This window comes from Radiomyces spectabilis, assembly GCF_025331425.1.
Source record: "Radiomyces spectabilis strain NRRL 2753 chromosome Unknown BYT42scaffold_9, whole genome shotgun sequence".
Lineage (NCBI taxonomy): Eukaryota > Fungi > Mucoromycota > Mucoromycetes > Mucorales > Radiomycetaceae > Radiomyces > Radiomyces spectabilis.
Genome location: NW_026251934.1, coordinates 1653161 through 1680280, shown reverse-complemented (window position 1 = coordinate 1680280; position 27120 = coordinate 1653161). Strand labels below are relative to the sequence as shown.

Here is a 27120-nt window from a genome sequence, read left to right as displayed (position 1 = left end):
TTTACCTGAATCTATTATTCATCTATCAACGCCCGAAGGAGTTACTGCATACCAAAGACAGTACCCTTTGCCGTTCACCATGAGACCAGTCATTGATAAGGCTGTTCAAGGTTGGTTGGATGAGGGAATTATTGTCCGTGCTGCTGTGAATTCATCCTGGAACAGTCCATTGACTTTGGCTGACAAGAAGGATGCATATGGCAATAAGACTGGCAAACGACCTTGCCTGGATCCCCGTCATATCAACAAACATTTACCTGATGATCGTTACCCTTTACCATTGATCAAGGAAATTTTTCAATCCTTAGGAGGAAACACTGTGTTCACTACATTGGATCTAAAAAGCGCATTTCATCGTTTCAAGATCCACGAAGCGGACCAGCATAAAACCACGTTCACTCACGATGGTATTCAATATATGTTCCAAGGATGTCCCTTTGGTTTGAAGCCGATTTCATCCAAGTTTCAGAGAGTGATGTCTTTGATTTATCAACATCTGCCATTCGTGCGGACATTTGTGGATGATATCGTTATCTTCTCTCCATCGATTTCTGAGCATATCACACATGTTCAAACAGCCATTCAGGCTCTGACCGACGTGAATTTACTGCTCAATCCTGCAAAATGCCATTTTGCGCAATCTTGCATCTTCCTACTTGGTTTTTGCATTTCAGCTGAAGGCGTCGTACCTGATAGCCGCAAACTTACCAATGTGATGTCATGGCCAATTCCACGTACTGGTAAGGAGGTCCAGAAATTTATGGGTGTTATCAATTATTTCCGCGATCATATTCCTACCGTTGCTACCATCAGTGCTTCTATCGATGCACTTCGTTCGGCTGGTAGTTTAACGAACCTATGGACCGATGTGCACACTAAGCATTTCCAGATGCTTAAAGATATACTGGCTCAACAGCTTTTGCTGGAATATCCTGATCTCAACAAGCCATTCCTTGTCGCAACTGACGCATCCAACTATGGTATTGGTGCTGTATTATTTCAGATGCAAGGTAAAAGGAAACAATACATTTCCTTCATGGCTCGAGCTCTCAGTAAGTCCGAACGCAACTACTCAACTACGAAGAGAGAGTTATTGGCCATTGTTTATGCTCTCCAGAAGTTTCACCAGTATCTTTGGGGTAATCCGTTCACACTTTATACGGACCATAAGGCGCTTGTTTATCTTCACACTCAGAAGATTGCAAACCCCATGATGCTTACCTGGTTGGACACTATCCTCGATTACACCTTTACGGTTGTCCATTTACCTGGTGTTCAGAATGTTCTCCCTGACTCTCTTTCTCGCTTGTTTATCCCTGATGACAAGCTGGAGGGGGGTATTGTCGTCAAAGGACCGAAGCCAGTTGTATCAAAGAAGTCTACTGATGGACACAAAATATTCAGGATTAAATCCGTTGCTTCAACTGATGATACGATGTGTCCACCAGAGAATGAAAGACACGGTATCTTGGAAAAAGCACATTTACTTGGAGGTCATGAAGGAGCTGAACATATCGTACGACATATCCATGCAGATGGTATCCACTGGAATAATATATTCCAAGATGCTGTGACATTGGTCAAGTCATGTATTGAATGTCAACGCTACAACATAGGGCAGAAAGGCTATAATCCCTTGAGACCAATCTATGCATACCTTCCTGGAGATCACTGGGCTGCTGATCTTATCAATTTTCACAAGACATCAAATGCCGGTAACAACTATATTCTGGTACTTGTGGATATTTGCACTCGTTTCTGCATTTTACGTGCTTTACCGAACAAACAATCAGATACACTCGTCAAAGCATTTGTCGAAGTATTCTGTGATTTTGGAATACCCAAGGTTATACAATCTGACAATGGTTCTGAATTCAAGAATCAGTTCATGAAGAAGTTTGTTGAACACCTGGGAATTGACCATCGGCTGACCACACCCTACCATCCAAGAGCGAATGGTGTGGCTGAACGACATGTACAGGAAACGATACATATCTTGCGGAAAAAGATAGAAGGTGCTGGCAAAGACTGGGACTACTATGTTCCCAGCACACAATTACACATCAATAGTCGCATATCAAAACGACTCCAATCCTCGCCTTTCTCTCTTATGTTTGCAAGACGATTAAATGACTTTGTGGACTACCGCTCAAGAAATGCTGTACCGAAAGATCCAATGACACATGAAGACTTGATGAAGCGTGTGAAACACATGACGGATATTGTGTTTCCGGCACTCCAAGAGAAAGTGAAGCATCATGGTTCCAACATGAAGGACAAATTTGATACCAAGCACAGACTCATGGATTTCCCAGAGCGAAGTCACGTTATGGTCAAGGTACAAAATAGAGCTGGTAAATTAGCTCCTATTTATGAAGGCCCATACACTGTTCTGCGCAAGACGCAAGGTGGATCATATGTTCTTCAAGACGAAACTGGTGCACTTATGCCCAGAGACTTTTCGCCCTCTGAAATGAAACTGATCAACGTAGATGATGTGGTTCCCGAAGATGAACTGTACGAAATTCAAGCCATTATTGATCATAAAGGTCCTAGAGGCAAACGCGAATACCTTGTAAGATGGAAAGGTTATGGTGCCGAGGATGATCAATGGCTCACCGCTGATAAATTTACCGACCCTGCATTTATTATGGAATATTGGAACAGACGTGGATCAAACGAGACAGAAATGAATCTGCCTGAAGATAAGTCTGTGAAACGCAAGGGTAAAACACAAAACGTCAACCCCAGACGTAGTAAGCGCAATAGACAATAAGTGGTGGTTCTCAAAAGATAATTCCATACTAAGCGCATAAGTCTCTGTAATTCATGAGCTAGTCTTTTCCTCATGTATTTTTTCCCACAGGGTTTTTTAGAGGTTTTTACAGACATGACCATGTAACAGAGCCTGCTTCAACCTGGAGGGGGGTAATGTCGTATAGATAGGGTTCATATACCACTACATAAGAATTACCTCGGTTTAAGCAGATAAGAGACACTAGAGTAGTTACACACTATTTGTACATTCAAATCCCGATACCAGTTATTATCTTTGAATACCAGATACTAAAGAGATCATCTCTTTCGAGAATAAACAACAGTCTCACCGTACTCAACGTCTCGATCCATCTATATCACAGTTATTCGCCGCTTGAACGAATCTCAAAACGGTGTGGAGAGGTGTAGGGATTTTTTCTCGCGATTTAAGTTAAAAGGTTAATCCTTTTTTTCATATTCCATTAAAGATAAGGACTTGAAAAATGCCATACGGGAGCATGGGCCAGCGCACACAGTTAGATATAATGACCGATCCGCAAACTTACAGTAGTGGATCAAGTCTTAAAACATGATGGTTGAGTTCAACCATGTCGATGGCCTAAATCGCCACCGAACCACAGAAGAACAATTCAAACTATAATATTTGTAAATTTATATATGTTTAAATTATATACTTCTAAATATATATATTATTATAGTATAATTATAAATATAATTCTAATTTAATTTATCTTTAGTTTTGCAATACCATTATGTGTGCGAGAACCTTTCTCTAAGAGAAAGAATCATAAAGAGTCGCAGTGCAAGTTTTAAGCAACTTACACCTACTAAATTACTAACTATATAGAAAAATATAAGTATAAAATAAGTTGAATTGTTTCTCACAGCACTTTAAAATTTAGGGTGCGCCCATTGCCACAGCAACGGCTGCTCCGGGAGAATTTCGAATAAATAAACATGTTTACTTTGTTAAACTTGAATGACTTTCCTTTTCTTATATCTTATCTATTGTCATGATTACTTCCGAAATCACATGCGACGTCTGCAAAGCGACATTTAGCTGTCTTTTTAATCTGAGAAACCACAAATTTCGTGACCATGTCAACAAAGTGCTAGTTAGTAACAGTAGGTTGCATTGCGACAAACACAAATACCCTTCACGCTGACTTGTTATTATGTAGGTAAAACGATTGTGAATAGAATCAATGGAAGCTTCTATTGTATCGTTTGCGAACGAGAACTGAAAAATGCAACGACGTTCAAGATACATCTTTCAAGCCACGATCTTACAATGGAAGCCGTTCCACCTGGTGAAACTGATATTGTCGACGACTCGTGTCAGCCAGAGACAAACACATTGCAAAAAAGTAAAAAAACCATTGGGTTATAACGACGCCATTCTGGTCACCTGTGATTCGCTGGTGGAGACTGACAGAGTCAAGAAAGATAAACTTAGTCTTACTAACCTTGGACGGTAGAAGCCATTGTCATACATCATGCCGGATTGCGAGTACAATTTTCTGGGTTCACCATCGACATGTTGTGGAAGCAGAACCTGAGGGAAGAACATTGCACCGACCCACACCTGATACAGAGGCGAGTTCAAGTATCATAGAAACAGATGGTGACAGCATCCTCACATATATCAAAAATACAAGATACGTGCTTTTTTATTCTGCCTCACCAAACACAGGATGCTCATACTTTTGCTTTATTAAATTCAGCAAAGCATCCAAATGCCTGAAGACTGCCTGGTTTCAAGAACTTACCAAGGCAGAAACACGCCACATGAATGATGATTGGCTTTTTGCGCGTCAGTTGCGCTACTACTGCTCACTGCTCTTCGCGGGAGCAGTGTTCATCCAAGGATCAAGTTCCATAATGGTCAACACAGTGAAGCCATACGGCCGAGACATGACTCTTGATAGTCATTTCAAACGACGTCTCCCCGGCGTCCCTTCATCTTACCCGGCTGCCGAAGGCCGTTAGGGGTATTTGCAACTGCTGACAATCCCATCAAACGATGGTGAGTCAAAGCTTCTTATCGGGACACGAAGTTGCAATTGCTGGTGACGTCCAGCATGCGGCTGGATATCGCATCCATCAACTTGGGTCCAGTTACAACTCATTTTACGCCCACAGCCAATACGAGGGTCTTTCTGGATAAGACGTCCATTGTCGCCGCAAACGCAGTGCTGGAGGATGAAGCATGTACTTCAGCACAAACCATTCCAGTCCTCTATCAATTAAAACAGGTCCGGTCGAAATTTCACTCCGCGTCGACTTACACAATGTGCCGGAGCTCATCTTCGTTTTGCTCCTTGCCAGAAAGGCAGCCTTCGACCATCTGGACGTTGTCGCGCGAAGATTCAAACCAAATGACGCCGTCAACGGATAAATTATCGTCTTCACTGTTTTCACGTATTGCCGTATTAGTTATAAAGCACGGAAGAGGAGCCACACTTCAGGCAACGGATATCCAGGATATCGTCGCGGAAGTCAAAGCTTCCAACGTAAAAAAAATTATTGATAACGTTAAGGATCTTTGCGGGGAGGGTCCTATTTTAATCATAGCAATGACAAGTTGAATTCGCTGTTGACAGATCTCGCGAACACCATTGTCACAGCGCTCAAACGAGCGAATGACAAAAAGGTAGCCTGGTTGCATAATGCAGCATACGATTGAAATAAAATTAATGTAGTAGTCCAAGTGGCATAGGAAAAACCGCAAGACACGCATTGAATGCAATGATGTCATCATTGGACAGCGGCTTAAATCAAGATCGAAGCCTCTGGTGCAGAGTGCTTTGTAACTCTGAAAAGAAAGGCTGAACAATGCGGCGATATTGGAAAAGAGAACGTCTTAGGCCTTGTTATACGTTCCGAGAGGGGAAATATGAGGAGTCTCTTCAAAAGACCACGAGTAACTGTATGGTTCGGGGGTAGGCAGCGAACAGCCTTGAAGCCGTGAGCTCCATCAGCTACAGGTGCCGTCATGACGTCCGCTAATTCGACCTGAAATACAGCACCTCCACCGCGCCATATCCGACGAGAACATCATCCGGCCATAAGTAATATGTATTAAGCATTGGTTAATGACGAGAAGTAATTCCTTGATGGTGTATTGAATAAAGTAAGAAGAATAAACAAATACAAGTTTATGATAAACAAAGTGAAGATGAATTTGATTAGCAATTGAATACTGCTTTCAGACCCCAGTGGTCGCCTGTGTTCATGATTGTAACTGTTTAGGCACTCGCTAATGTCATCATTATAGATGGTGCCATAGATATTGACGGAGTATGATAAGATATGGGACGGAAGTATAGTGCTTGGAACGCGTCGCATCCAGTCGCCTGCCATCGTAAAGCCAACATGTACTCAGATTCATAATAATCGATCCGAGTCGTGGGTTATTCTTGTTATCGGAACGGAAGATGATGATTTAAAGGCACAACCGCTTGCGGTGACAGAGTTTGAGTGCTATTAATGAGGAAAATACGACAATCAAACCAGCATGGAAGTCATATTGACTAGAGAAACAAAAAAGCACTGCATTCAGTAAAGCAGAATAGGGGAGATAATTTATAGCATGACAAAACTTACTATTGCAAATAGGATAATCAGCACTAATCTGTGGACATTGGGTGTCTTTTTCCAGGAGCCTAACCGTCGGCAGAAGCATAGCGATGGAAGCCACAAACAATGCGGCTGTCAAAATATGGAAATCCTAGTCACATAAATAACAGAACATGATTTAGCTCCCAGCATGAATTCAAGAAAGAAAAAGAAAACGAAGAAAATACTAGTAGTTTATGAATGTTCTCAATGTTTGTGAGCGGTGGATATTAGAAGCTTGACCGTTTTGGGAGCTTATTGAAACAAAAGTAAAACCGGATCTCAACACAAGAATTATTGCTAGAGGGGGGTGGAACATGCCATAGGCTCTACTTGTTGCATATTAAACCACTCATTGCGGATTACAATGTTACCAACTACAATGCTTTTCCAATATTTTTCTTGATTCGATATTACATGTGTTGTAGCTTCACAAATTTATTGAGACGACGGCCGCGACAAACCTTCTTTGATGCTCAGGGTACTGATACGTAACCATCTATTTATTGTAAATGCCGCACCATTATTGTGAGTGATGACTTTACTTCTATTTTTTTTATTTTCATTTTTTATTTTTACAATTTCTCCCTTTTAGAAACTGCGCTGATGTACAGTGCTATACGAATTTATTGGATACAACAAACACTCGCTTTATAGAAAAGGTAATAGTTAATTACCCAAGAGAGGGTACGCAACAAGTTCTCACTCCCGTGAGGCAGGGAAAGTGACCAAAAGTTTGAGGACACTGGGGATCGTCACAATGCTGATATGCGTCCTCTCGTGAATTCGCTTCGCATACTTTGTCTTCATCGGACGCACAATCTTCAGGGAAACATGTGGGCGGATATTGGCCTGCCCACCGAGCGCTCGATAGGGTAGAGATAGAAAGTAAGGTCAAGCAAATAAGGAATAGATACTTCGCCATGATTTTGAATGTGGACCTGATGATTGTTCTCGTCGGGTTTAAATATGTCATAAACAAAATCGTGCATGATTGTTTACTCTGAATAGGGAGTCGCAGCCGACATGGATCGGTTCCAAGAACAAGAATTTTTCGGTTAAGGGATACATCTGTTGTGCTTATCCAAAAGCAGTTGCTGAACGAATATCATGTCGGTGCCGCAGGGGCGTTTGCGATGAGACGCACGCTGGTATGACGTAAAAAATTATTGTGAAATCTTGAATCCGCGGAGATCTGACAGAACTTCGTATGGGATGCGCATGACTGTTTTCCTTAATGTAAGTCGATATCGTTCCCGGTTCCAAGAGTATCTCTATCACTAATTCGATGGCTGTTATCGTTTACCATTGAGAAAAAGAATAATGTGATGACTTTTGTCAAATGCGATCGAGACATCCCCTGCCAGACAGAGCTACGCTACAAGAAAAGCTAAGCGAAAGCATGCAGGGAGAACGATGATTTATCTAGCGACGATCGCCCATGCAACTGGGCGTAAGCTTCTTCTTTGTTTTTGCAATCCCAGAAGAAACATGTCAACGCTTTCAAAGATGACACGGGACTCAAAGCTTTTTTAGCACACATAAAGAAATAGCGGTTTCAAGGATTATTCGCAGAGCGAGATCGACAATGTCGGAGATCCTTCTTGGTATATATTGAATCACCCATTATGGACTACAGTATTATCATTTACAATGCTTTTGCGATTTTTTTTTCCTTACACGACAGCAACTTTGATTGTGCCTTGAAGCTTCCTAAATGCGTTGGGACGATCGCCACGGCAAACCCTATTTTTAGGCTCAGGGGGGCTGATGCTTGGTCACATTTCTTTTTTTATTTTATTTTTACAGTTTCTCTTTGGAAACTGCGTTTTCAAACTGTATCAATTTATTGGATTCAACAAAAGCTTGCTTTATAGAAAAGCTAACTCGAATAGCAATTAATTAGCTGCGGGGTAGACAACAAATCGTCTGTCCGGTGAAGCATGGAATGAGGCCGAAATCAATAGCACAGTTGGGGTCATGGCAATTCTCCTGTGCGTCCACTTGTGAAAAGACAGAGCATATTTGGACTTCATTGTTCCTACAGCCTTCAGGAATACAAATAGGCGTCCTGCTCATCTAGCGCTCGATAGGGTGGAGATAGTAAGTAGGGTCAAGCAAACAAGGAATAGATACTTTCGCCATGGTTTTGAATCTTCCATAATTTTCCTTGTCAGTTTTAAATACGTTTTCAAGAACTATGCACTATTCTGAATGCCGAATAACGATCCACTACATATAATAGTCGGCACTGATAACAAAGGATGCGTTGTCAGGATGCCGCACCTGTTGTATTTCAATATGCAGATCCATCGCCGAAAAATAATGTTACAATGGATGCATTTGCAATGATGCGTATGCTACCACCAGGAAAGAAATGTGGGTCCAAGAACTTTTATTCCCATTGATAAGTTGTGGATCTATGTTACTCGCTATACGACGATTTTGTTTTTGTCATACTGTAGTAGGTGACCATCGTCGAGAAAATGAAAAATAGCTCCACTGAATACTTGTGTGCGCAAAAGGCGCTACCGAGGTTAACTTTTTTCAAGCTAGAGGAACCGTTTAGGGGTATAAAATAGCATGGATCATAATAATAATTACCTTGGATGTTGCCGCTCCGGCATCCAGAAGCTCGATTTCTATAGGCCCAGAAGGTAGCACGTCTTTTAAATATGATGATCATCATTATAATTACTTGCAGGAATGTCTGCTTTTTACAATATTGTATGTATAGTTGTCTTTACTCTCATGATTATTGCACAGTTTTATTTAAAGCAGGAAGCCGCACAGAAATAAAGCTAACTGAACACCAGTCAAATGAAGGTAAACCAACAGTATCAGCTTCCGATCATGCAAGCAATGGAACCATAATTCCGGCGCTCGCGCGGGCAACTTCCCACTGCTCCAATTTGTGCTTTCCCTCGGCATATCATCACGTTCTTCCATCGTACAATTCATATTCGGCGCAAGGGACGTTACATTTGAATATTTAAGTCTTGATCGCTATTGGTAAGTGTAACATGATTTGGGCCATTCGACATCGAATCGGAACAGTAGAAATTCAAGGTATCCATAGCAAAAGGTTAAACGAAATAACATGCCGAAAAGAAAGGCAGGTTTCTCTTTGGTGCGAAAAAATAAGATTACCTTCAGAGTCAACGTGTCAGCGTAACAGTGTGTGCCGGTGGAACTAGGTTGAAAAATGCGATCATTATCCTGGGCCAAACTGGCGACTAGGCCGTACCTTATCCAGAAACAATACAGTTGTGGCCCCTTACCTCACCATTGCGAACATGAACCGTGAGTGAATCAGGTCTTCGTCTTTATCTCCTTTTTGCAAAAAGGAAACCACCACTGCTTCTTCAATTGAGTGTAATCAACGATGAAAGGAGGGCATCAAGATTGCTGGGAAAGGTTGCTGCCGAATGCTCGTTTTTGGTATGGTGGTTGCGGTCCGTTTGAACGCGAGTGAAGCTTTTTGAAAAAAAAACTGCGATCGCCGAGAGATTCTGTGGTGGTTCCCTTTTGCCGCGTGCATACCAAACCACTCATTGGATTGGGTTCAAAGGAATCAGCTAAATGATACAGTATTCAGTGACAAATGGAGCAGTCAAAAAGAGAGTGGTTTATTCAAGAGAAATAAATTACAAAGAAAGGAACTACACAAGGGAACTAAAAGGCGGCTAATATGGGTTTTTTTTTCTTCTAATTATTTTAATGTAGGCAGAAGAAATCCCTCCCCGCCGCACTCAGGAAGAGACACCTACCCCATCAAAGCCGATGGGCGAGGTAGTGCGTTAATTCGCTAAAGAAGAACCTATTATCTTTCTTTGATTTATTATACGCAGGAAATCCCTCCATAGCTCGCATTTAGATGGCAAATCCTTTTCAGTCTTGCACATCAGACAGCCCACAGCCACTAAAACGCTGCGGTGTGGTTCAGAAATAAAAGACCCCCTTCCGGACGAGAATCAGTTAAATCCAAAGACCTGCAGCCAACTTGCACTGCAGTGGGGGTGGACAGCACAGAAAGTGTCCATAGATACTAGATTTCAGGAATAAGACAATCAAGCTTATTCCCAACTTTCCTGCAAACAATCATATTGCAGCTGGGACCGATTTGTGATCCCGCATAAGGTTCCAACAGCTACGGAGGGATGCCTTCGCCATCCCACAGGCTCGGCCGAATAGCTAATGCTTCAAAGACTGCGTACGGTTGTCCATTCCCGGACCTGTAATGCACCTGGTCTCTGCGTCAAGGGGAAAGACAGAAACAGGGCCAGAAAAGCCAGACGCGGTTACCTTCCTTCATAGGGCGCGTAAATACTGGAAGCCGTTACAACGACTTATCCTGCCATTAGACTGAGCTTCATTCAGGAATAACGGGTATGGGATCAATTTCTGGAAACACCATTCAGGCTTCTAGGTCACGGGCAACCCGCACCACTACTGGGCCCATCTGCATTGGGGGACTGCCACAAGAAGAAGCGTAGCCGATGACTGACTCCGTTGAGGAAGCACCGGTTCTCCTGCGGAGGTTTTATACAGAGTTGCGCCTGTATAAACCTGGGGGTGCAGCAACGACGGCAGTAGCAGCCACGGGGTGATGTCTCTGTAAACCATGTCTCATAAAGAAACCGTTGCTTGACAGGGTGAAGGAAAACCCAAACGCCCAAACCGGTAGGGATGGTTCCTGACGAACACCAGGACAACCGAGGAAAGGACCTGGACCAGACCAATAGAGCTCGCCGTAGCTCTGCCAAAAATAAATAAAGAAAAGCTGCTTTTAGTACGGCCTTGTTGAAAAAAAAAAATAGAAAAAGGGGGAAAAGAGCCTACTCACCATGAAACTGCTCGTTATTTAGCCGCGCCGAAGAGAGAACAGACCAGGCTGCTCACCACTATAAAAAAGAGAAAAAAAAAGGTAAGATTTCTAGACCAATAAAATAAGAGGATTAAAAAGTTGGCTTACCAGGAAAAAGCCAGAAAAAGGCGTAAAAGAAGCGCGTTTTCTGGAGGCCCTCTTTTTATATCAATTGAAAAGCGGTCACTTTTCGGGATTAACGGAAGGATACGGTCACCCAAAAAGCCTACTTGGGTAGCGACGTTACACAGCCGGAACCTTAATTTGCGCATGGACGGGGTAAAATATTTTTGTGGCAAGATTACTCATCCAAGTTCACTTTTGGTTTGTAATTGGGGAAAGTGCCTTGGATTCCTTTTTTTCCCGACGTCTTTAGAGCGAAACGGGCCCGTTTTACAAAAATTGGTTTTGGAGTCACATGCACTGTGATGCCAAAATTGGTGTCCGGTTTCAGATAAAGAAAGGCAGCTACCCTAAATATGGTAATCACCTTTCAACAAGTAGAGGGCGTTGTGGCGTATGCCGAGTTAATAGTGGAATGACACTTGGTGAAATGCTAGGCAACTGGTAATTTTGCTATGATTTTTGCTTCTGTGTCTCTCAAACAAAGTCGGTTCACCAATTAAACACGTAATGTTACAACGATGTCATTGCACAGCAGTTCAGGTCGAAATGGTTCGACCATAACCAAGAAATTTGAACCCGGCATACCCATTACTTTCAACTTTCAACTTCCAACTCCATGCCAAAATATGATTAGCTTTTGGATTTTCTTCTTATTTCATCTGATGCTCGGGTGACCTACTTGCCAACATGTGCACAACCGTTCGTGCACCTAGGCGTACATTTTTACAGACCCAGATGGTGCATGTTTACGTCCTTAAATGAGCATGATTGTCAAGTTTATTTTGAAAAAGCGACAATTGTATAGGGTTTTTGCATATCCAAGCTTTTCATCGTCATACGTTCTATCCGAATGCTTATCTTAAGCTAACCTACGGTTTTTATACCGACGATTGATAAAGGTTTTCTGATGTTCGTTTCGGTATTAACTTTTGGATATGCCTTTTTGGGGAGGAATGAAATAGTGAGAAGGACTGTTTTGCATCAGACTTTAACTCGAAGGTCAAAGGATGATACTTAACCGCTCTTTTTTTTCGCAAATGTCTCTATTCGTTAACCTCAACTCCCAATATACCTCCCTTTAATCCCACGTTTAGATGGTCTATTTCGAAGGTCGTCCTTGGAGGACTGTAAAAAGCGCTGAAGCAAACTGATATCGATGAAGGAGTTAATGACTCCCAGCCGATAAAGTGGATACCTGTCAAACATTAAGACTTTCATCGAAGCCTGTCCCGGAAAAATTCGTACTTGGACAACAGACGCTGAGAGTTTCTCCATTATATGTTGGAAAGGTAACTGAGGATTAATAACAAGCATCAAAGTGCACGCTAATGCTATACTATTGCGATAGGACAGCATTCAGTGAAAGAAATTTTACGTCTGGAAAACTGTGCTGTTGGATGCAGAATGTCCAAAGCGCGTGCAGCGTGAAAGTGCCGAAATGATTCGAAACGCCGCTCATGCGATGTGTAGTGTGACTTGCAGTTTTCGCGTTTCCATTAAAACGTATTTGGGCGTGAAAGCCAATCTGCCAATTCAATGACAGTGTCAACGACGAACAAAAAGCGAGCACATCCGCTGGGCAGTAATGACGGATCTCGGAGAGTTCAGTTGAAACGCCAGGGGGTGCCTTCAACCGTCGCAGCTACAAGAAAGTCCAATCAAGATCTCAAGGGCATGTCGCAGCAGAACGAAACGGCGACATCATCTTTGTCTTCCCATCAAACACCCAGGGCAGAAAAAACAGGCAACGCCGGTCGTTCATCGAGAAAGCAAGCGAAGGAACAATCACCGTGGAATATGCGGGTAAGCTGCTGATCTGCTGTAATACTTTTGTTGGCCATCTTTGGTATTAAAAGTATGATATTCTAGGGGAAATTCCGTGATATGCAAGAACAATTGAAAGCAGCACAGAGTAAATGTAAGTGCAGTATGTATGCATCCAAGGAAACTATTACTCATTGTTTACTTAGTGAATGATCTGATGGAATCGCGCAAGGAAATGGAAGCCTTGCTGGACACGCGTGATTCGGAAATCCAAAACAATCTTCAACGAGAAATTGAGCTCAAGGCAGAAATCCAGGTACGTGCTTTCTTCCAAGCTGATACGGGAAAATGCCAACGGGAAATCCCATAAATCATACGCTCTCTATAGTCTATGGAACGATTGCATTCCCAAGAACTTGAAAACATCAGCTCAAAGCAACGCATTCATCGCCAAGAACTGCAAGATAAAAGCATTATTCACAAACGGCACATCACTAATATAGAAATCGATGTCGAAGATTTACGACGTAAAGTGGAAGTGCAACAAAAGAAATTGGATGTTAAAGTGGCCGAGAACGATATATTGAGGGTAATAAAAAGGATCATAAATGCAGCATCACCACACATGAAGCTCACGTGGAACCACTTACAGGATACGATCTCCCAAACCACCAAGGCTTTCACCGAGGTGCAAAAGGAACTAGAGGTTTTGAAAAAGCGACAAAAGGTAGGGACCCAAGAACAGACACATGGGCGGTTCAAGTGAACTAATGGCAACATGTCATAACAGGAAAATGATTTTTCGATGGCTGATCTTGATAAAGCCATTGAAGAAAAGACCCGGCACCTTCAAAAGATCCAGTCACAAGTCAACGTGTTGCGTGGAAAACTACGAAAAGAAGAGATCGCACGAAATCGCTTACAAGGCATCATCCAAGAACTTGAGCGCAGTCGCAGGAAGCATCCTCTCTTGCCGTAATGTTTGCCTGCTCTTTTTGCTTTCCTTTTATCATTTGTAGATATTTCGCTCCATCATTTCGGCTTATCATCGTCCCTATATTGTATAAAAACCGTCGATTCACCATAGCACCATACCAAAGCCTCACTTGGGATCTTGCAAAAGTAAAATCACTGAATATTCTCTTGTACTAAAGGATATGTGGTTATCTCTTGAACGAACTATCATGCTTGATTTGCACTGTTGAATCAGAAACCAGTGTTACTCAGGAACAACGACCCTCCTACACCAAGAAACCTCATATCATCTTCTTACATGAGTACCATTGCCCTCTTAAATACTGTAGCTGTTTCAACTATTTACATCCATATAACTTTTCACAGTAAAGTGGCCGTTAACCGTGAGTGGATGTATGATGACGCAGCAAGGCACAAATACAATATGACAGGAAGAACTATCTACCATACCTCTATTTGCGATTAGATTTATTAAACAGACAAACCCAATTTTACATAATATTAATTCATTCTAGAGTTATTGATTGTTTCAAACAGTTGGCGGTCATTACTACAGAGGGAGCATTAGTGAGTGCACTTCAAATGGCCCAGCCAAAAAAAAAAAAAAAGGCCAACGTTTTTACCACTGGCGGGCCTTTAGTCGGATTATAGGACGGTCACACTGTTGAATTGGATCCCCGCTCAGCATGGGACATCTGCAACGCGTCTCCTTCTTCCCGTGCCGTTCGTTGGAACGATCCCATAATTCCTTATATAAAGAAATCCTGTTTCTTCTCTTGAAAGTCTTTAGTTGATTTTTGTGGAAGAAACGGCCATTATGCAGCAGACTTCACCTGTAACGTCTAGGTTTGCATCGATTCTATAGTTCTTGTGGTATTTTCCGGAGCTCTGACAACTCGAGATAATTCCACCGCCCCCTCCCCAATTAAATAGGTCATCGGAAACTGCTTCCAGTCTATCGAACATGAATAATCGACCGACGACAAGTACACCGGAACCGTCACCGCAACCTGCTGCCGACAACACACAACCATCCGCAGAGGACGTCGAACGACCTCCGTCACCCACCCCCGCACCACCAGAAACTACATCCACCTCAGTTCCAAATGCCGAGCCTTCATCCAACCCTCAGTCGTCGTCTGCCATGCCCACTACCTCATCTCCAGCACTGTCACCGTCGACCCCTAATGGCACTGCCGCATCATCAACTGTGTATCGACCACTCAATGTGAAGGATGCACTGTCCTATCTTGATCAAGTCAAACTCAAATTCGCTGGACAACCCAACGTCTACAATCGATTTCTGGACATCATGAAAGACTTCAAAAGTCAACTGTAATTATCAAATTCACCGCTGGGTTTCACTTATGTTTTTTAGAAAGGGAAGGAGGGTTGTCACGGCAAATTGGTTTATTCACCCATGTTTCCATGGACATAGGATTGATACACCCGGTGTGATTGAGCGCGTATCGGCCTTGTTCAGGGGACATCCTTCACTGATGAGTGGATTCAACACCTTTTTACCTCCGGGATATAAAATTGAATGTTCACGAGATCAGTATGATCGTGACATTATTGAAGTCACTACACCTACAGGCACGATCCGATCCATTGCAGATCAACCTTTAGATTTACGTTCCAACACGCCGTCTCACCCCGATTCTCACGTCCCTTCCTCCTCTGCTGAGCGTCAACGATCCCCCTCCATTCCATCGCACACCCCACTCTATCGACGACGATCGTCGGATCATGAGGCTTCCTCCACAGACAACTTTAGCGGACGACAAGCGCCCGTAGAATTTGATCACGCCATCACATTTGTTAACAAAATCAAGGTAAAAATGCCGTTGGAGAGGGATCAAAATTACTCTGTTTTCCATTGCAGGTTGGTTGACATAATTGACAGAGACATTTCAGCGATCGACCCGACATCTACAAGCAATTTTTGGAGATTTTGCAGACCTATCAACGGGATCAGAATCCAATACAAGAGGTAATCATTCGTTTTTTATCCGATACAAAGATCTATACGGAATCGGCAGGTTTCCGCGAAACAAACGAGCACATACTTAAATGTTCCTCTAGGTCTATCAACAAGTGCGGGTTTTATTCAATGACGCGGACGAACTCCTGGCTGAATTCAAAAAGTTTTTGCCGGATGTATCGGGTCAAGTTGGTGCAAGTTCATCGGCTTTGTTTGGATCCAAAAGTCGACTTATACCATATGGTATGTTATTTTGAAGTGGTAAAAAACAAAAAAAAGATTCTATGATCGGGGAAACTCACTCAAGTGTATTGCATGGCAGGCAAATCGGGGATGATCAGTATGCCGAGTCTGACTAAAAAGCGCGTGGGCACACCAGGAAGTGGACTGTCCAAGGTAACTGGGAAAAAGGGAAAAACGTTGCTTGAATTGGGATATGTAATTAATACTCTTGATATTTAGCGCACGAAACTTCATCACAAGACTGACGTGCAAATGTCGGATGTACGGTCTGCCGGCGCTCCGATGGAGGAAGAACCAGAACAATCAGCAATTCCTGCTGAAGAGAAAGAATTCTTCAATCGTGCCAAGGAATTCATCGGCAATGAAACAACGTACATGGCTTTCCTAAAGGTGCTTAACCTGTTTAGTCAAGAGATTGTGGACCAGAACGTGTTGATCAATCGTGTGGAGAGTTTTATCGGTGGTGATCGCCAACTGTTCGATTGGTTTAAGACGCTGATAGGCTATGATGGAAAGGACGACATTATCGAATCGACCTCATCCGGGGTGCTGAAATTAAGCACAAATCAGAACGGCGATGTCGGACCTAGTTATCGCACCGTGCCGAAATCGGTAAATACATTTTTAGACGGACATGAAAAAAAAGAAGTAGAAATGTTCATTTTGCATACATAGTGGCAACGTCAGCCATGTTCAGGCCGAGATAACCTGTGCTGGGAAGTATTGAACGACGAATATGTGTCCCATCCTACATGGGCCAGTGAAGATACCGGTTTTGTGGCATCCAAGAAAAATCGGTCCGAAGAAGCCCTTCATCGTGTGGAAGAAGAACGGTAAGAACGCGGAAAAAAAAGGAGGTTCCTACCCACTCTTGCCGGCCATCTCACGGATTCGTTACTTCTAGTTATGACTATGATTTGAACATTGAAGCCAATTTAAATACAATTGCGCTTCTGGAACCCGTCGCAAAGAAGATTTCCGCCATGTCGGCTCAAGAAAAGGCCAGTTTCCGTCTTCCTCCGGGCTTGGGTGGTCCTTCCAAAACCATTTACCAGCGCATCTTGAAGAAAATCTATGGTAATGATAAAGGACTGGAGATCATTGATCTGTTACACAACAATCCCGCCCAGACGGTGCCCATCGTGTTGAAACGATTAAAGCAAAAAGATGACGAATGGAAACGAGCCCAGGTAACGTTGAAAAAAAAAGGGGGGGGGATGACGATTGGAAAAAATGGTGATGTTAATTACATGCTGTTCATATTTTAGCGTGAATGGAACAAAATCTGGTTGGAAATTGAAACGACAAACTATTACCGAGCATTGGATTACCAAGGATTCAAGTTCAAGACGAACGATCGAAAAGCGATGAATATGCGAACGTTGGTAACACAAATTGAAGCCATTCAACGTGAACGGGCAGAAGCCCTGGCTAGTGAGAAAAAGCAGCGTGATGATGCAGGACAATCATCAACGACTATCCAGCAAGGCCCTCAACTTTCGTACGAATTCACACAGGCCACAGTATACAAAGATATTCACCGATTGATATTGTATCTTCTCCCACGTCAAGAGATATTCAATGAAGACGAGTGTGATAAGATTCGAAAATTCATGGAGGAATTCATTCCCTTGATATTCCACACCTCGGGGGGAAGTACAACCATCAGTACAGAGGAAGATGAAATGATGAACGAAGCCGAAGACGAGGCAGACGAATCACGGTCCATGCAATCCTTTGACTCGGACGGAGATGCTGTGATGAGCAATAACCGTGGAACGCCCAAAAAGACACGAGCGCAACGCTATGCAAGTCGCATGAGAGCCATGGGCGAAGATCCCAGTCTGTTCAATGGGACGGCGTCTCCCGTTCGCCAATCCAGACAGGATAAAGATCAGGAGGGAGATACAGAGGCATCGTCAACGAGCAGCAAGGAACCAAAGGCAGTGCACCTCTTTTCAAATGACGCCTTGTACTGTTTTATTCGAGTGTACCAGGTATATTTTGCGTCACTAGTGGAATGAAATGGCACTTCCATTGTTGTCTAACGCTTGCTGTTGTTTGGATTTTTTTTTCAAGATGTTGTACGAGCGCCTGGCGCGCATGAAAGCTTTGGATGCTGAATATAAAAAGGATCCCGAGAAGGCCAAAGAGTGTAATCGAGCGGCCCTTGAACTGGGTATTACCAGCAAAACATTTGACGGTAAGCCTATAAGAAATGGGTTGTTAAAGTGATGGAATACCTTGGCTGGTGCTGAGCTATTTTGTTTTAGCTGTCAAACTCAACTTTAAACGAGGCTATTATAACGCTCTGCTGAGGCTGATCAACAAACTTATCAACGGCGATGTGGATCAGCAAACCTTTGAAGACTGTACCCGCTATATTTTTGGAACGAATGCCTATGTTTTGTTTACGATTGACAAGATGCTACTTACACTGATGCGTTGTGTAAGTGGGAATTGGATGTGTTTATTGTTGACATGGTATACCGACTATTTCTATATAATAGACACATCGCATTGACACTGGGGCTCAAACAAAAGAACTACTGGAATTGTTCAAAAAAGAATTGGAGATCCAGGCTACATCCGATACCGACCCAGTGGCAATGTATCGTGTCCAGGCGGAAGAAATTGTTAATCCAGGAGAAAACCTGTATATTATCACTTTTGTAAGGGGTTTTGCAGTCATGGTGCCACGGGAAAAGAGATACTTATTTAGCTTTCGTTTGATGTAGAAACCGGATCAGCACAAACTTTCTATTCAGCTGCTTCGCAAAGATGAAACTCTTTCCTCCAATGTAACACCGCACGAGGGATATGAAGAATACGTTGCAAATTACATTGACTGGGCTAATGAGACCAAGGGCATCCCTCAAGCTCAGTTGACACCTCGGTTTTTGAAGCGGTAAGTAGGCGGTTACGTGGAAACCATGCAGGATGAAAAAAAAAAAAAAAAAAAAAAAAAAAAAAAAAAAAAACCAACTCATCGAATATAATAACAGGAATCTTCGAGATAATGTCCATGATGACCGTCTTAAAGATATTCTTGTACAATCTGGCATGCAGTACAAGATCTGCCGCAATACATACCACATGTTCTATATTATCGGCACCGAAGATACCTTTATGCGGCGACGGGCCGATACAGCCGCTTCCACCTCCGAGGATCGAGATAAAACATGGCGGGCATGGCTGGAATCCGAAAAAGGATGGAGTCACGACATCGCTGACAAGACAAAAGCAGAACAAGACGCAAGGAATTGGCTCAATGGTCAAATCTCTGAACCTTCTGAATCCTAATTTAAACAACATCCGAATCCAATAACCTCTCCTCTCTTTTTCTCATTGCCATTTCGCAGGGAGCCATCAAAAAAAGTTCGACATCACATTAAACAAAAACAAAAAATGTCTTTCTAAAAAAAATTGTACAAAAATACATGCTTTTCGAATGCTTTGAATCAGGTATGCTAGAGAAAGGATAGATAGTTATTTACAAAATGCCCCATAATTCTTCGACGGCGCATGCAATTTTGCCACATGCAACGGAAGCTGACAAGGAATAATCGGATACACTGATCTTATCATCCACATACGCATCAGCAAAGTCATCCGTACCGTGAGCCATGGCACCCACGGCAATGACAATATTCTTGTCTTCAGGAATGGTGGGCATGTACTCGGATAATCGCACGGTGGGGGCATCCCAAGATAAAGCTATGCAATGAAAAAGATAAGTCACCACAGCTGATTAAACCATGAAGGGAGAGGAAAAACTTACCGATCTTGTAGCTATTGGTCGGTAAATATTTGGTTACTGGGTTTTCAATGACACGCAACAGTTTTTCGTTGCCATTGACAGCACGAATACTAAGTTTGTGGAGCAGTTGAACTGGAAAAAAAAAAGGTTGCACCGCATGCTTAGTATAACCTCATCTACACCTTTTACATCACAATCGCTGCTTACCCATCAAACCGGCGAAACGTTTGAAGGTTCTAGGAATTCTGATATGGGGATTGACTTCGATCAAGACATTCTTCTGGGTATGAATGAAGACTTGCAAGAGACCCGCCTTGTTGAGAGGACTGTCTAGCAACGTCAAAAGACACTGCTCAAAGAGTAAGTATGGGTGTGCCCTTGTTGACATGTTCGACTGATCTCGAAAATGGTTTACCTGGTGCAGAATATCAGGTCTAGCTTCGTAAGTTTCTCGGCCGGTTTTCTTGAGGATATGCAAGTGATCATCGACATTCAAGAGTTGATAGTTTCCTTCTTTCTGTTTGCCCACTTTGAGAGTTTCAAGCGTAGCACCTTCGAGAATGACGATGAGGCGTCGAGCGTTCTCCTTTTCAGTCATCGTCTTTGGCACTTTGGGTGCTTGAGGCACCATGTGCACATCGGTGGTACGGGTAGCTCCTACTCGGATACGCTTCGGTTCCGAGGCTTCATTCTCGCTTGTCTGTCGTTTCGACTCGGTGGCCATCTTTTTTTTTTCTCTTATTGTGATCTGATCTGCAAAGAGAAACCAAAAAAAAAAAAAAAAAAAAATCAGAAAGGGAAGAAAAAAAAAAGAGCGACATGAATTTTCAATTTGCTCTACAAGCCACTGCTGTGCGATCTGAGGTGCCACTTGCTTTTTATTTTCTCATGTCCAAAAGAGTGCGTGAAAATGAACATGACGACGATTGGGGCCTCATTAATCGAGACAGCAGTGATGACAGCAGCAGTAGCGAGGACAGTAGCGAGGACGAAGCCTCACCGCCGACGAAACGCTTGAAGATGGTGAGCGGGTTGACCCGCTTGCCTTTTGAAGTACTAGCCAAGATCTTTATCTTATCTTCCAACCCGCAGTTGCCAGTCACTTGCCGATTCACTTTCCACATGCTGTATCATGCTCCCGACGATCTGAAAGTGGCCTGGTTACTGTATCGACATGGACACATTCTCACGGCCGCTTGCGAAGCCGCTTTGAAATTTCCATTCTTTAGCATGTCGCTATTGGAACGTTTTGATCGACTCTATGCACGACAGCAACAGCAGCCGGACGCCAAGATATTGTTTACCAAAAAGATGGTGCCGCCGCAACTCTTTTCGAAAATGGATGCGGCAAGTGATGCGCTGGCGTTCACTTTACTCGAGCGAGGCGCCTCACCGAACAAACCTCACGGATACCCACTGATCAAATCGGCGCAATTGGGACGCCTCGATATTGTGAAGCAACTGATTACCTTTGGAGCCGATCCGACGGTCCGACAAAACATGGCATTACGCGTATGCGCAGCAAGAGATAACAGGGAAATGGTGCTGTATTTCCTGGACCATCTGCAAATCAAACCCGACAGTGAATCCTTGCGAGCGTGTGTGCAGAAAGGCTTGTGGGACATGGTCAAACTGTTGGTCGATCACGGCGCTGTCCCCGATATGAACACTGTCAATTTCACCTGATACTTCCCCATCCCTCTCGCCCCTTTGCTTCCCTCGCCATCTTCATCCTTACATCATTTTTGTATAAAACTCTACTGTAAACATTTCGCAAGTTCCAAAAATACTGGGTTTTTCAAATTTTGCAAAAATATGTAATACATGCGTTTAACAAGGGCATTTTATTGACGTTTGGCCACGTCCCAGTTAGGGTGAAATGCTGCTACCTCTAGACGATCGCGACAAGGATCTTCGTCTGTATCTGTGTCTTGATGACGATCTGGATCTGGAGGGTGATACGGAAACACGTCGATATTGACGTTTTATGGGAGGCGAGCGCGACACCGAACGACTCAACCGACGACCCCTCGCACTAGACCGTGAGATCGATCTTTGTCTGTCAATGGGGGAAGGAGAGCGAGAAAAGGAGCGAGGACGTCTTCTTGGGGGTGGGGATGCTGAACGTGATTTTGACCTTGATCTGTATCGACGTCGAGGAGGCGATAATGATGTTCGTTGTGAACGGGAAGAACGACGCCGTGTATCTGGGACATCTCTGTGGTATCTCGATTTTCTGGCACGTCTGCTGTCTCGTCGATCACTTTCGCTGCCGCTACTGCTGGACACACTTTGGCTACGGCTACGACTACGACTACGGCTGCTGTCGCTGCTGCTGCCGCTGCTGCTGCTCGAAGTGGACGAATCGGAATCCGATGACGAACCGGAATCGGAACTGGATCCGGATGAATCAGAACCGGAATCTGACTCTGATCCAGATGATGACGAGGAGGACGAGGAAGATGACGAGCTAGAAGAGACAGAACTAGAAATCCTTTTTTGGTTACACACTTGATGGTTCGCACAAATACAAGTGTCTGTTCGTGCTTACCTGCGTCTTTTCTTGCGCGATTTCGCTTGTTTGGCCAAAATTTTATCAGCCAATCCTTGTCTACAGGTCCCTTTTAGTATGCTGATATCGTTGGCGTGTCATGGTTTTATGCTGCCAAAGATGAGACTTACGGATCCAGCAGTTCGTCAGGTAGAGTAGGTTGAACCAATTTTAAGGGCTTTTCCAGCTGCTGTGTACGTGTAGGACGTGCTTTGTACGGACGTGGTTTTTTGCATTCATACGTCTATCATAGAGTTCTCCACTTAGCAAGGCACCAATCTCACGGGCTGGATTCAAAAAAGTTGCCGCCACTTACCCAATGACCATACTCCAGGCATCGTTGACACCGCGTCGATGGCGATGCTTTGGGGGCATTACTCGAATGTCTATATATACAATTTCACAGGTTAAAATAAATATGCTCACATTAACTTGAGACGGTAAGGGCTGCCTTATTTTTTACCTATAGCCTGTTCGATACATAGAAGACTTCTGCTTAGAATTACAAAAATTTTTGCGAGCCAAGGGAAAAAGGGTTCACTGTGGGTGACTGAGATTGAAAAATGGGTCGTGACTGACTTGCTCCAGCTTTTTTCTTCGGTTTTATACGATGAATAGCGACGAATAAGCTGGTAGTGACTCCAGCGGGCGTTTTTCTTCTCAGGAGACAATATGCATCGAGGCTCCTGTTAAGTATGTTCACCTTTTTGATATCCTATGATGGAAAACGTTATACAAAGCTCAATACAAAGAAGGGCTGAACCGAAAAAAAAAAGTAGACTGTGGTGGTGTTCAAAACTTACCAAGCTCCGCTTCCCGAAGTCTGAAAGGAATGACGCAACATCGCCCTGCAAATTTGGGAAATAAAAGCACCTGAGACATTTCTTCTTTTCTCTTTTTCCGTTTCCACCCATCTTTTATATAATTTCATAATGGTAAGAATTTCATCGTTGCTCTGAAAGCTCTTTGGGGGCGGGGGGAGATGATGCTTCCAGATGATGGTGGGAAACGGGAAGCGGAATACAGTGGAGATGAGACTAGGTGTGCGCATGCGTTCTTTCCATCTCAACCTCTCTACGCGTTAGTCTTCCGGTGTCGCTGTCAACGATAAGTGTCTTGAAACTTTCCAAGAACTCAAGCTTCGCAAGAAGTACACCTACATCATGTACAAGTTGTCTGGTAAGGTTTACCTTTTTTTATTCTTTGGTCACTTGGTTTTTCTCTCCTCCCCGTTGGTTAGCCCTTTACTTTTTTTTTCTCGCCTGTCTGCTTCTACTTCCGTTCTTTAACTAGAAGCGGCAAAAAGAGAGAGTGAATGGGTCAGTCGGGAGACGTGAAAACAAAAAAAGTTGGCTGACTGATTGTGTTTGGATGATATCCTCATGATTCATACTGTAGACGATAACACTGAAATCGTGATTGACAAGACGGCCGAATCTGCTTCTTACGATGACTTGCTCAACGAAGTGCCCGAGAACGAGCCCCGTTACATCGTATTCGACTTTGAATTTGAGAAGTCAGGAGAGGGTATGAGAAATAAGATTGTCTTTATTAACTGGTAAGTTGTCTCCTCCAATCAGAAAAAAATTGGAACCATATACTTATTTCTCCACCTCAGGACTCCCGACTCTGCCAGAATCAAGTCCAAGATGTTGTACGCCTCAAGCAAGGATGCTATTCGCAGATCCTTGGTCGGTATCGCTGTTGAGGCTCAGGCTACCGATATGGCAGAGGTAAATATATTCTGTGTTCGGCTGTGAAAAGAGCCAAGGTTTGTCCCCCGCTAAAGTTGGATTTTTTTTTAGATCGCGTATGAAAGCATTCTCGAAAAGGTTGATCGCAAGTAATTTACTAAATAGCATTAACCCACCCCAATTAAAACGCTGCTTTCGAAATACATTGAATGTTCTCTTTCTTTGATATGATAGTACTTCACTGGCTTCCCAGTAAAGTAGGACTGTCCCCAAGAGCAAAATGCGTTGATAAGCGTGGTTTTTTCGCTGACAACCTTGAACAGAACCTTTTAACAGAGGATGGAATTTCCTTTGTATCTCATTATGTCACTGCCACTGCACAAACCGTCTTGGCATTGGTTAAAAATTAATACGACTTGAGTTTCAGCCTGTCCATCACTTGGTCAGATGTTCTTATATGAGAAAAATCGGGAAGATGATGAGAACCTGCCACAGTGAATATGTTATTGCTGATCGATTGATCAATGTATTTTCACATCAACTAGGATATCTTTTTTTTTATGTGTGTGTATGCAAAAATTCAACAAAGGAAAGGAAAGAAAAAAGAAGGGAGCAAATGGGCATGGAAAGAAAAACTTAAGGAAAAGAATCATTCAAGGAAGAAAGGATATATAAAAATAAAGAAAAAAGAAGAAGGACCAGATTAAGAAAGCTATTGATTACGAAAGGGACAACGATTGCTTTTGAGTGGGACAGAGCTAATAAAAATAAAAAATAAAAAAAGACAAGGCAAAGTTCGGGGCAGTGACGACCTGGCTCTCTTTTTTTCTTCAACATTTTTTGGGTGAACTGTGGGGGGTGCGTGCGTGAAAATAAGGCGGAGATTCAAATAGAGGCTGTGCGATTTTTTTTGATTTATGTCGTCGTGGTATACCCGACGCGCCATGGGTTTAGCGGTGGCAGATCGAGCGTTTGTTGGGAGGATGGATGGAACCGTTGCAATGATCTCTGTTCTGTAGTCATGGAATTTTCTTCTTCGGACTGTTGGTGATCGGCCCGCGATGCCAACATTTCAGGGGGTGGTGATGCGGTATGTTCTCGTTTCGGCAAAGGTGGAGATGAATGGCTTGGATAATGGTACGATAAAACGGTATCAGACCGGTCTTCTACCGCCGCAGTAGGATCTTGACGTGCCACCTTCAAATCGTGTTGGATATCATCTTCATCTAAACCTAATGTCAAGGAACGTGAAGCATTGGTTAAGGAAATAATGTACAAAGAGACGTAAATAAGGCATGTCAATAGATCGTCTTCATAGTAAATGATGTGAACAAACAAGTAGATCCACAAGATGCACAAATAAATAGCCCCAAGAAATAAAAAAGGATATTAATCATGGAAGGTCGCTCCGGTGGCACCCAATCCGCGAGATGTTGATTATCGAGCGAACCTGAAATTGGCGTTTAGAATATAATGTAGAATGCGTCTGAATAAGGCAGCGAAACGGTCTTACTCTGGACGTGTTGTGAATAATATTCCTGTTCAAGCATGTTGATCTTCTTTTGCACCTGCTGCATCATAGATCGTCGGAGTGTTAACTTGTCCAACTATAAACAAACGGCACGATCAGTTTGAATAGAGAAAACCAGGGAAAAAAAGAGGCCAGCCAGTCAGCCACAGCGGTTTGGAGGTTGAAGCAGCGACTGGAACTTACATAGAACTGATCAAAAGCGACTTTCTTCTGAGCAATAAAAGCGCTTCGGATATTCATTTCTGCTAATGAATGACGACTTTCTGTTGCATTGACTTTCTTCGTGCGTTTGGCTTCGATATCACGAAGCAACTTATGATACTCGGCATGCGATTCATTTTTGACGGCTTTTTCCAATTTATCCAGTTCAGCCAATCTAAAACGGGAATAAGATATAAAAAAACCAACAAGAGTTAATCACCATGATGGTAGGGTTTTTGACGGATGTAAATGAGAATACACCCAAAAAAAAAAAGGAAAAAATGGTAGATCACTTGCCTTTCTTTGATGATGATTTCACGTTCGGCCTTTCTAGCCTCTCTTGCTTCTTTGGAAATTCTCTGGGTTTTATTTCGGGTTTCCCTATCTGTATCATCACGTCCAGAAGTGGATTTGCCATTGGTTTCTGCTTTTCTTTTATTGTTGCCAGGCCCTCTCGTCTTCCGATGTCGTTTTTTCGTCTCTATAGGCTCTACGCTGGATTCAATAGACTGTGAACGAGTGACACGTGCGTTGGGTTCTGGTGACGACGACGAAACAACACTTTGCTCTTCTAGATCGCCAGCCGCCATGATGGGTGATTCTAATTGAGCCGACCGACTGTTCCTTCGAAACGGGCCTCGATTACCAGACGATTCTTCAGGTTGCCCTACCACCATTTCCACAGTTGGTTTGACGTTCGACATCTAGAAAGGATAAATAAAGAAAGGGAAAAAAACAATAATATGTATGGTAATAAATGAAAGATAGAAGGGAAAGAAAAAGGCAAATAGAAGCAGCTGGAGAAAAGGGGAATGCGGTTGGCTGCTTGGATGGATTTTTTTAAAGTTCAATAAGAGAGAGAGAAAGAAAAAAAAAAAAGGCGGAGTTCAGCGGCGATTAAGAAAACAGAACCGACTTGTTCAGGTGAACCTCCGCTATCTGTAATACTGACAGAATCAACCGTCAAAGAGCAGCACCAACTGGTATACAATGACAAAAAAAAAAAAAAAAAAAGTCGTAAAAGGAAT

General features: G+C 43.1%; 9 protein-coding genes across 9 annotated transcripts; 5 read left to right on the top strand and 4 right to left on the bottom strand.

Moving 5' to 3' along the window:
- Positions 1–4482: 4482 nt before the first annotated feature.
- BYT42DRAFT_646658 (uncharacterized protein) lies at positions 4483–5464 on the top strand (the record flags this gene model as incomplete). Its single annotated transcript, XM_051572687.1, has 3 exons — positions 4483–5033; positions 5115–5291; positions 5363–5464. The coding sequence occupies exons 1-3, from the start codon at positions 4860–4862 to the stop codon at positions 5462–5464; spliced, it is 453 nt and encodes a 150-aa protein (XP_051421994.1). The 5' UTR covers positions 4483–4859.
- A 1409-nt stretch (positions 5465–6873) lies between these two features.
- BYT42DRAFT_577432 (uncharacterized protein) lies at positions 6874–7341 on the bottom strand. Its single transcript, XM_051569175.1, has one exon. It carries the CDS (start codon positions 7319–7321, stop codon positions 7070–7072), a length of 252 nt encoding a protein of 83 aa, XP_051421993.1. The 5' UTR covers positions 7322–7341; the 3' UTR covers positions 6874–7069.
- Positions 7342–13063: 5722 nt separating this feature from the next.
- BYT42DRAFT_615860 (uncharacterized protein) lies at positions 13064–14132 on the top strand (the record flags this gene model as incomplete). Its single annotated transcript, XM_051572005.1, has 6 exons — positions 13064–13192; positions 13259–13307; positions 13360–13469; positions 13542–13742; positions 13806–13880; positions 13944–14132. The coding sequence occupies 6 exons, from the start codon at positions 13064–13066 to the stop codon at positions 14130–14132; spliced, it is 753 nt and encodes a 250-aa protein (XP_051421992.1).
- A 1140-nt stretch (positions 14133–15272) lies between these two features.
- Positions 15273–19658, top strand: BYT42DRAFT_499846 (uncharacterized protein; the record flags this gene model as incomplete). The annotated part of the gene is made up of 16 exons (XM_051564668.1): positions 15273–15463; positions 15567–15776; positions 15906–15963; positions 16035–16121; positions 16214–16304; positions 16435–16478; positions 16575–16967; positions 17031–17188; positions 17260–17545; positions 17624–17765; positions 17844–18352; positions 18435–18558; positions 18629–18804; positions 18866–19027; positions 19094–19263; positions 19361–19658. The coding sequence occupies 16 exons, from the start codon at positions 15273–15275 to the stop codon at positions 19656–19658; spliced, it is 3099 nt and encodes a 1032-aa protein (XP_051421991.1).
- Positions 19659–19757: 99 nt separating this feature from the next.
- Positions 19758–20878, bottom strand: BYT42DRAFT_518599 (Alpha/beta knot methyltransferase). Its single transcript, XM_051565247.1, has 4 exons — positions 20531–20878; positions 20323–20464; positions 20137–20247; positions 19758–20072 (listed from the first exon to the last, which is right to left on the bottom strand). Exons 1-4 carry the CDS (start codon positions 20837–20839, stop codon positions 19849–19851), a joined length of 786 nt encoding a protein of 261 aa, XP_051421990.1. The 5' UTR covers positions 20840–20878; the 3' UTR covers positions 19758–19848.
- A 257-nt stretch (positions 20879–21135) lies between these two features.
- BYT42DRAFT_547720 (uncharacterized protein) lies at positions 21136–21801 on the top strand (the record flags this gene model as incomplete). Its single annotated transcript, XM_051565966.1, has 1 exon — positions 21136–21801. One exon carries the CDS (start codon positions 21136–21138, stop codon positions 21799–21801), a length of 666 nt encoding a protein of 221 aa, XP_051421989.1.
- A 632-nt stretch (positions 21802–22433) lies between these two features.
- Positions 22434–23395, bottom strand: BYT42DRAFT_518597 (zinc knuckle-domain-containing protein; the record flags this gene model as incomplete). Its single annotated transcript, XM_051565246.1, has 5 exons — positions 23130–23395; positions 22983–23052; positions 22798–22910; positions 22667–22726; positions 22434–22600 (listed from the first exon to the last, which is right to left on the bottom strand). Coding segments are annotated over exons 1-5 (429 nt in total), but the record flags the coding sequence as incomplete, so codon positions are not given.
- Positions 23396–23469: 74 nt separating this feature from the next.
- BYT42DRAFT_577411 (uncharacterized protein) lies at positions 23470–24634 on the top strand. The gene is made up of 5 exons (XM_051569174.1): positions 23470–23601; positions 23752–23845; positions 24065–24224; positions 24285–24399; positions 24472–24634. The coding sequence occupies exons 1-5, from the start codon at positions 23599–23601 to the stop codon at positions 24511–24513; spliced, it is 414 nt and encodes a 137-aa protein (XP_051421987.1). The 5' UTR covers positions 23470–23598; the 3' UTR covers positions 24514–24634.
- A 1221-nt stretch (positions 24635–25855) lies between these two features.
- Positions 25856–26925, bottom strand: BYT42DRAFT_417064 (uncharacterized protein). Its single transcript, XM_051563466.1, has 2 exons — positions 26390–26925; positions 25856–26267 (listed from the first exon to the last, which is right to left on the bottom strand). The coding sequence occupies exons 1-2, from the start codon at positions 26794–26796 to the stop codon at positions 25955–25957; spliced, it is 720 nt and encodes a 239-aa protein (XP_051421986.1). The 5' UTR covers positions 26797–26925; the 3' UTR covers positions 25856–25954.
- Between the last annotated feature and the right edge of the window lie 195 nt (positions 26926–27120).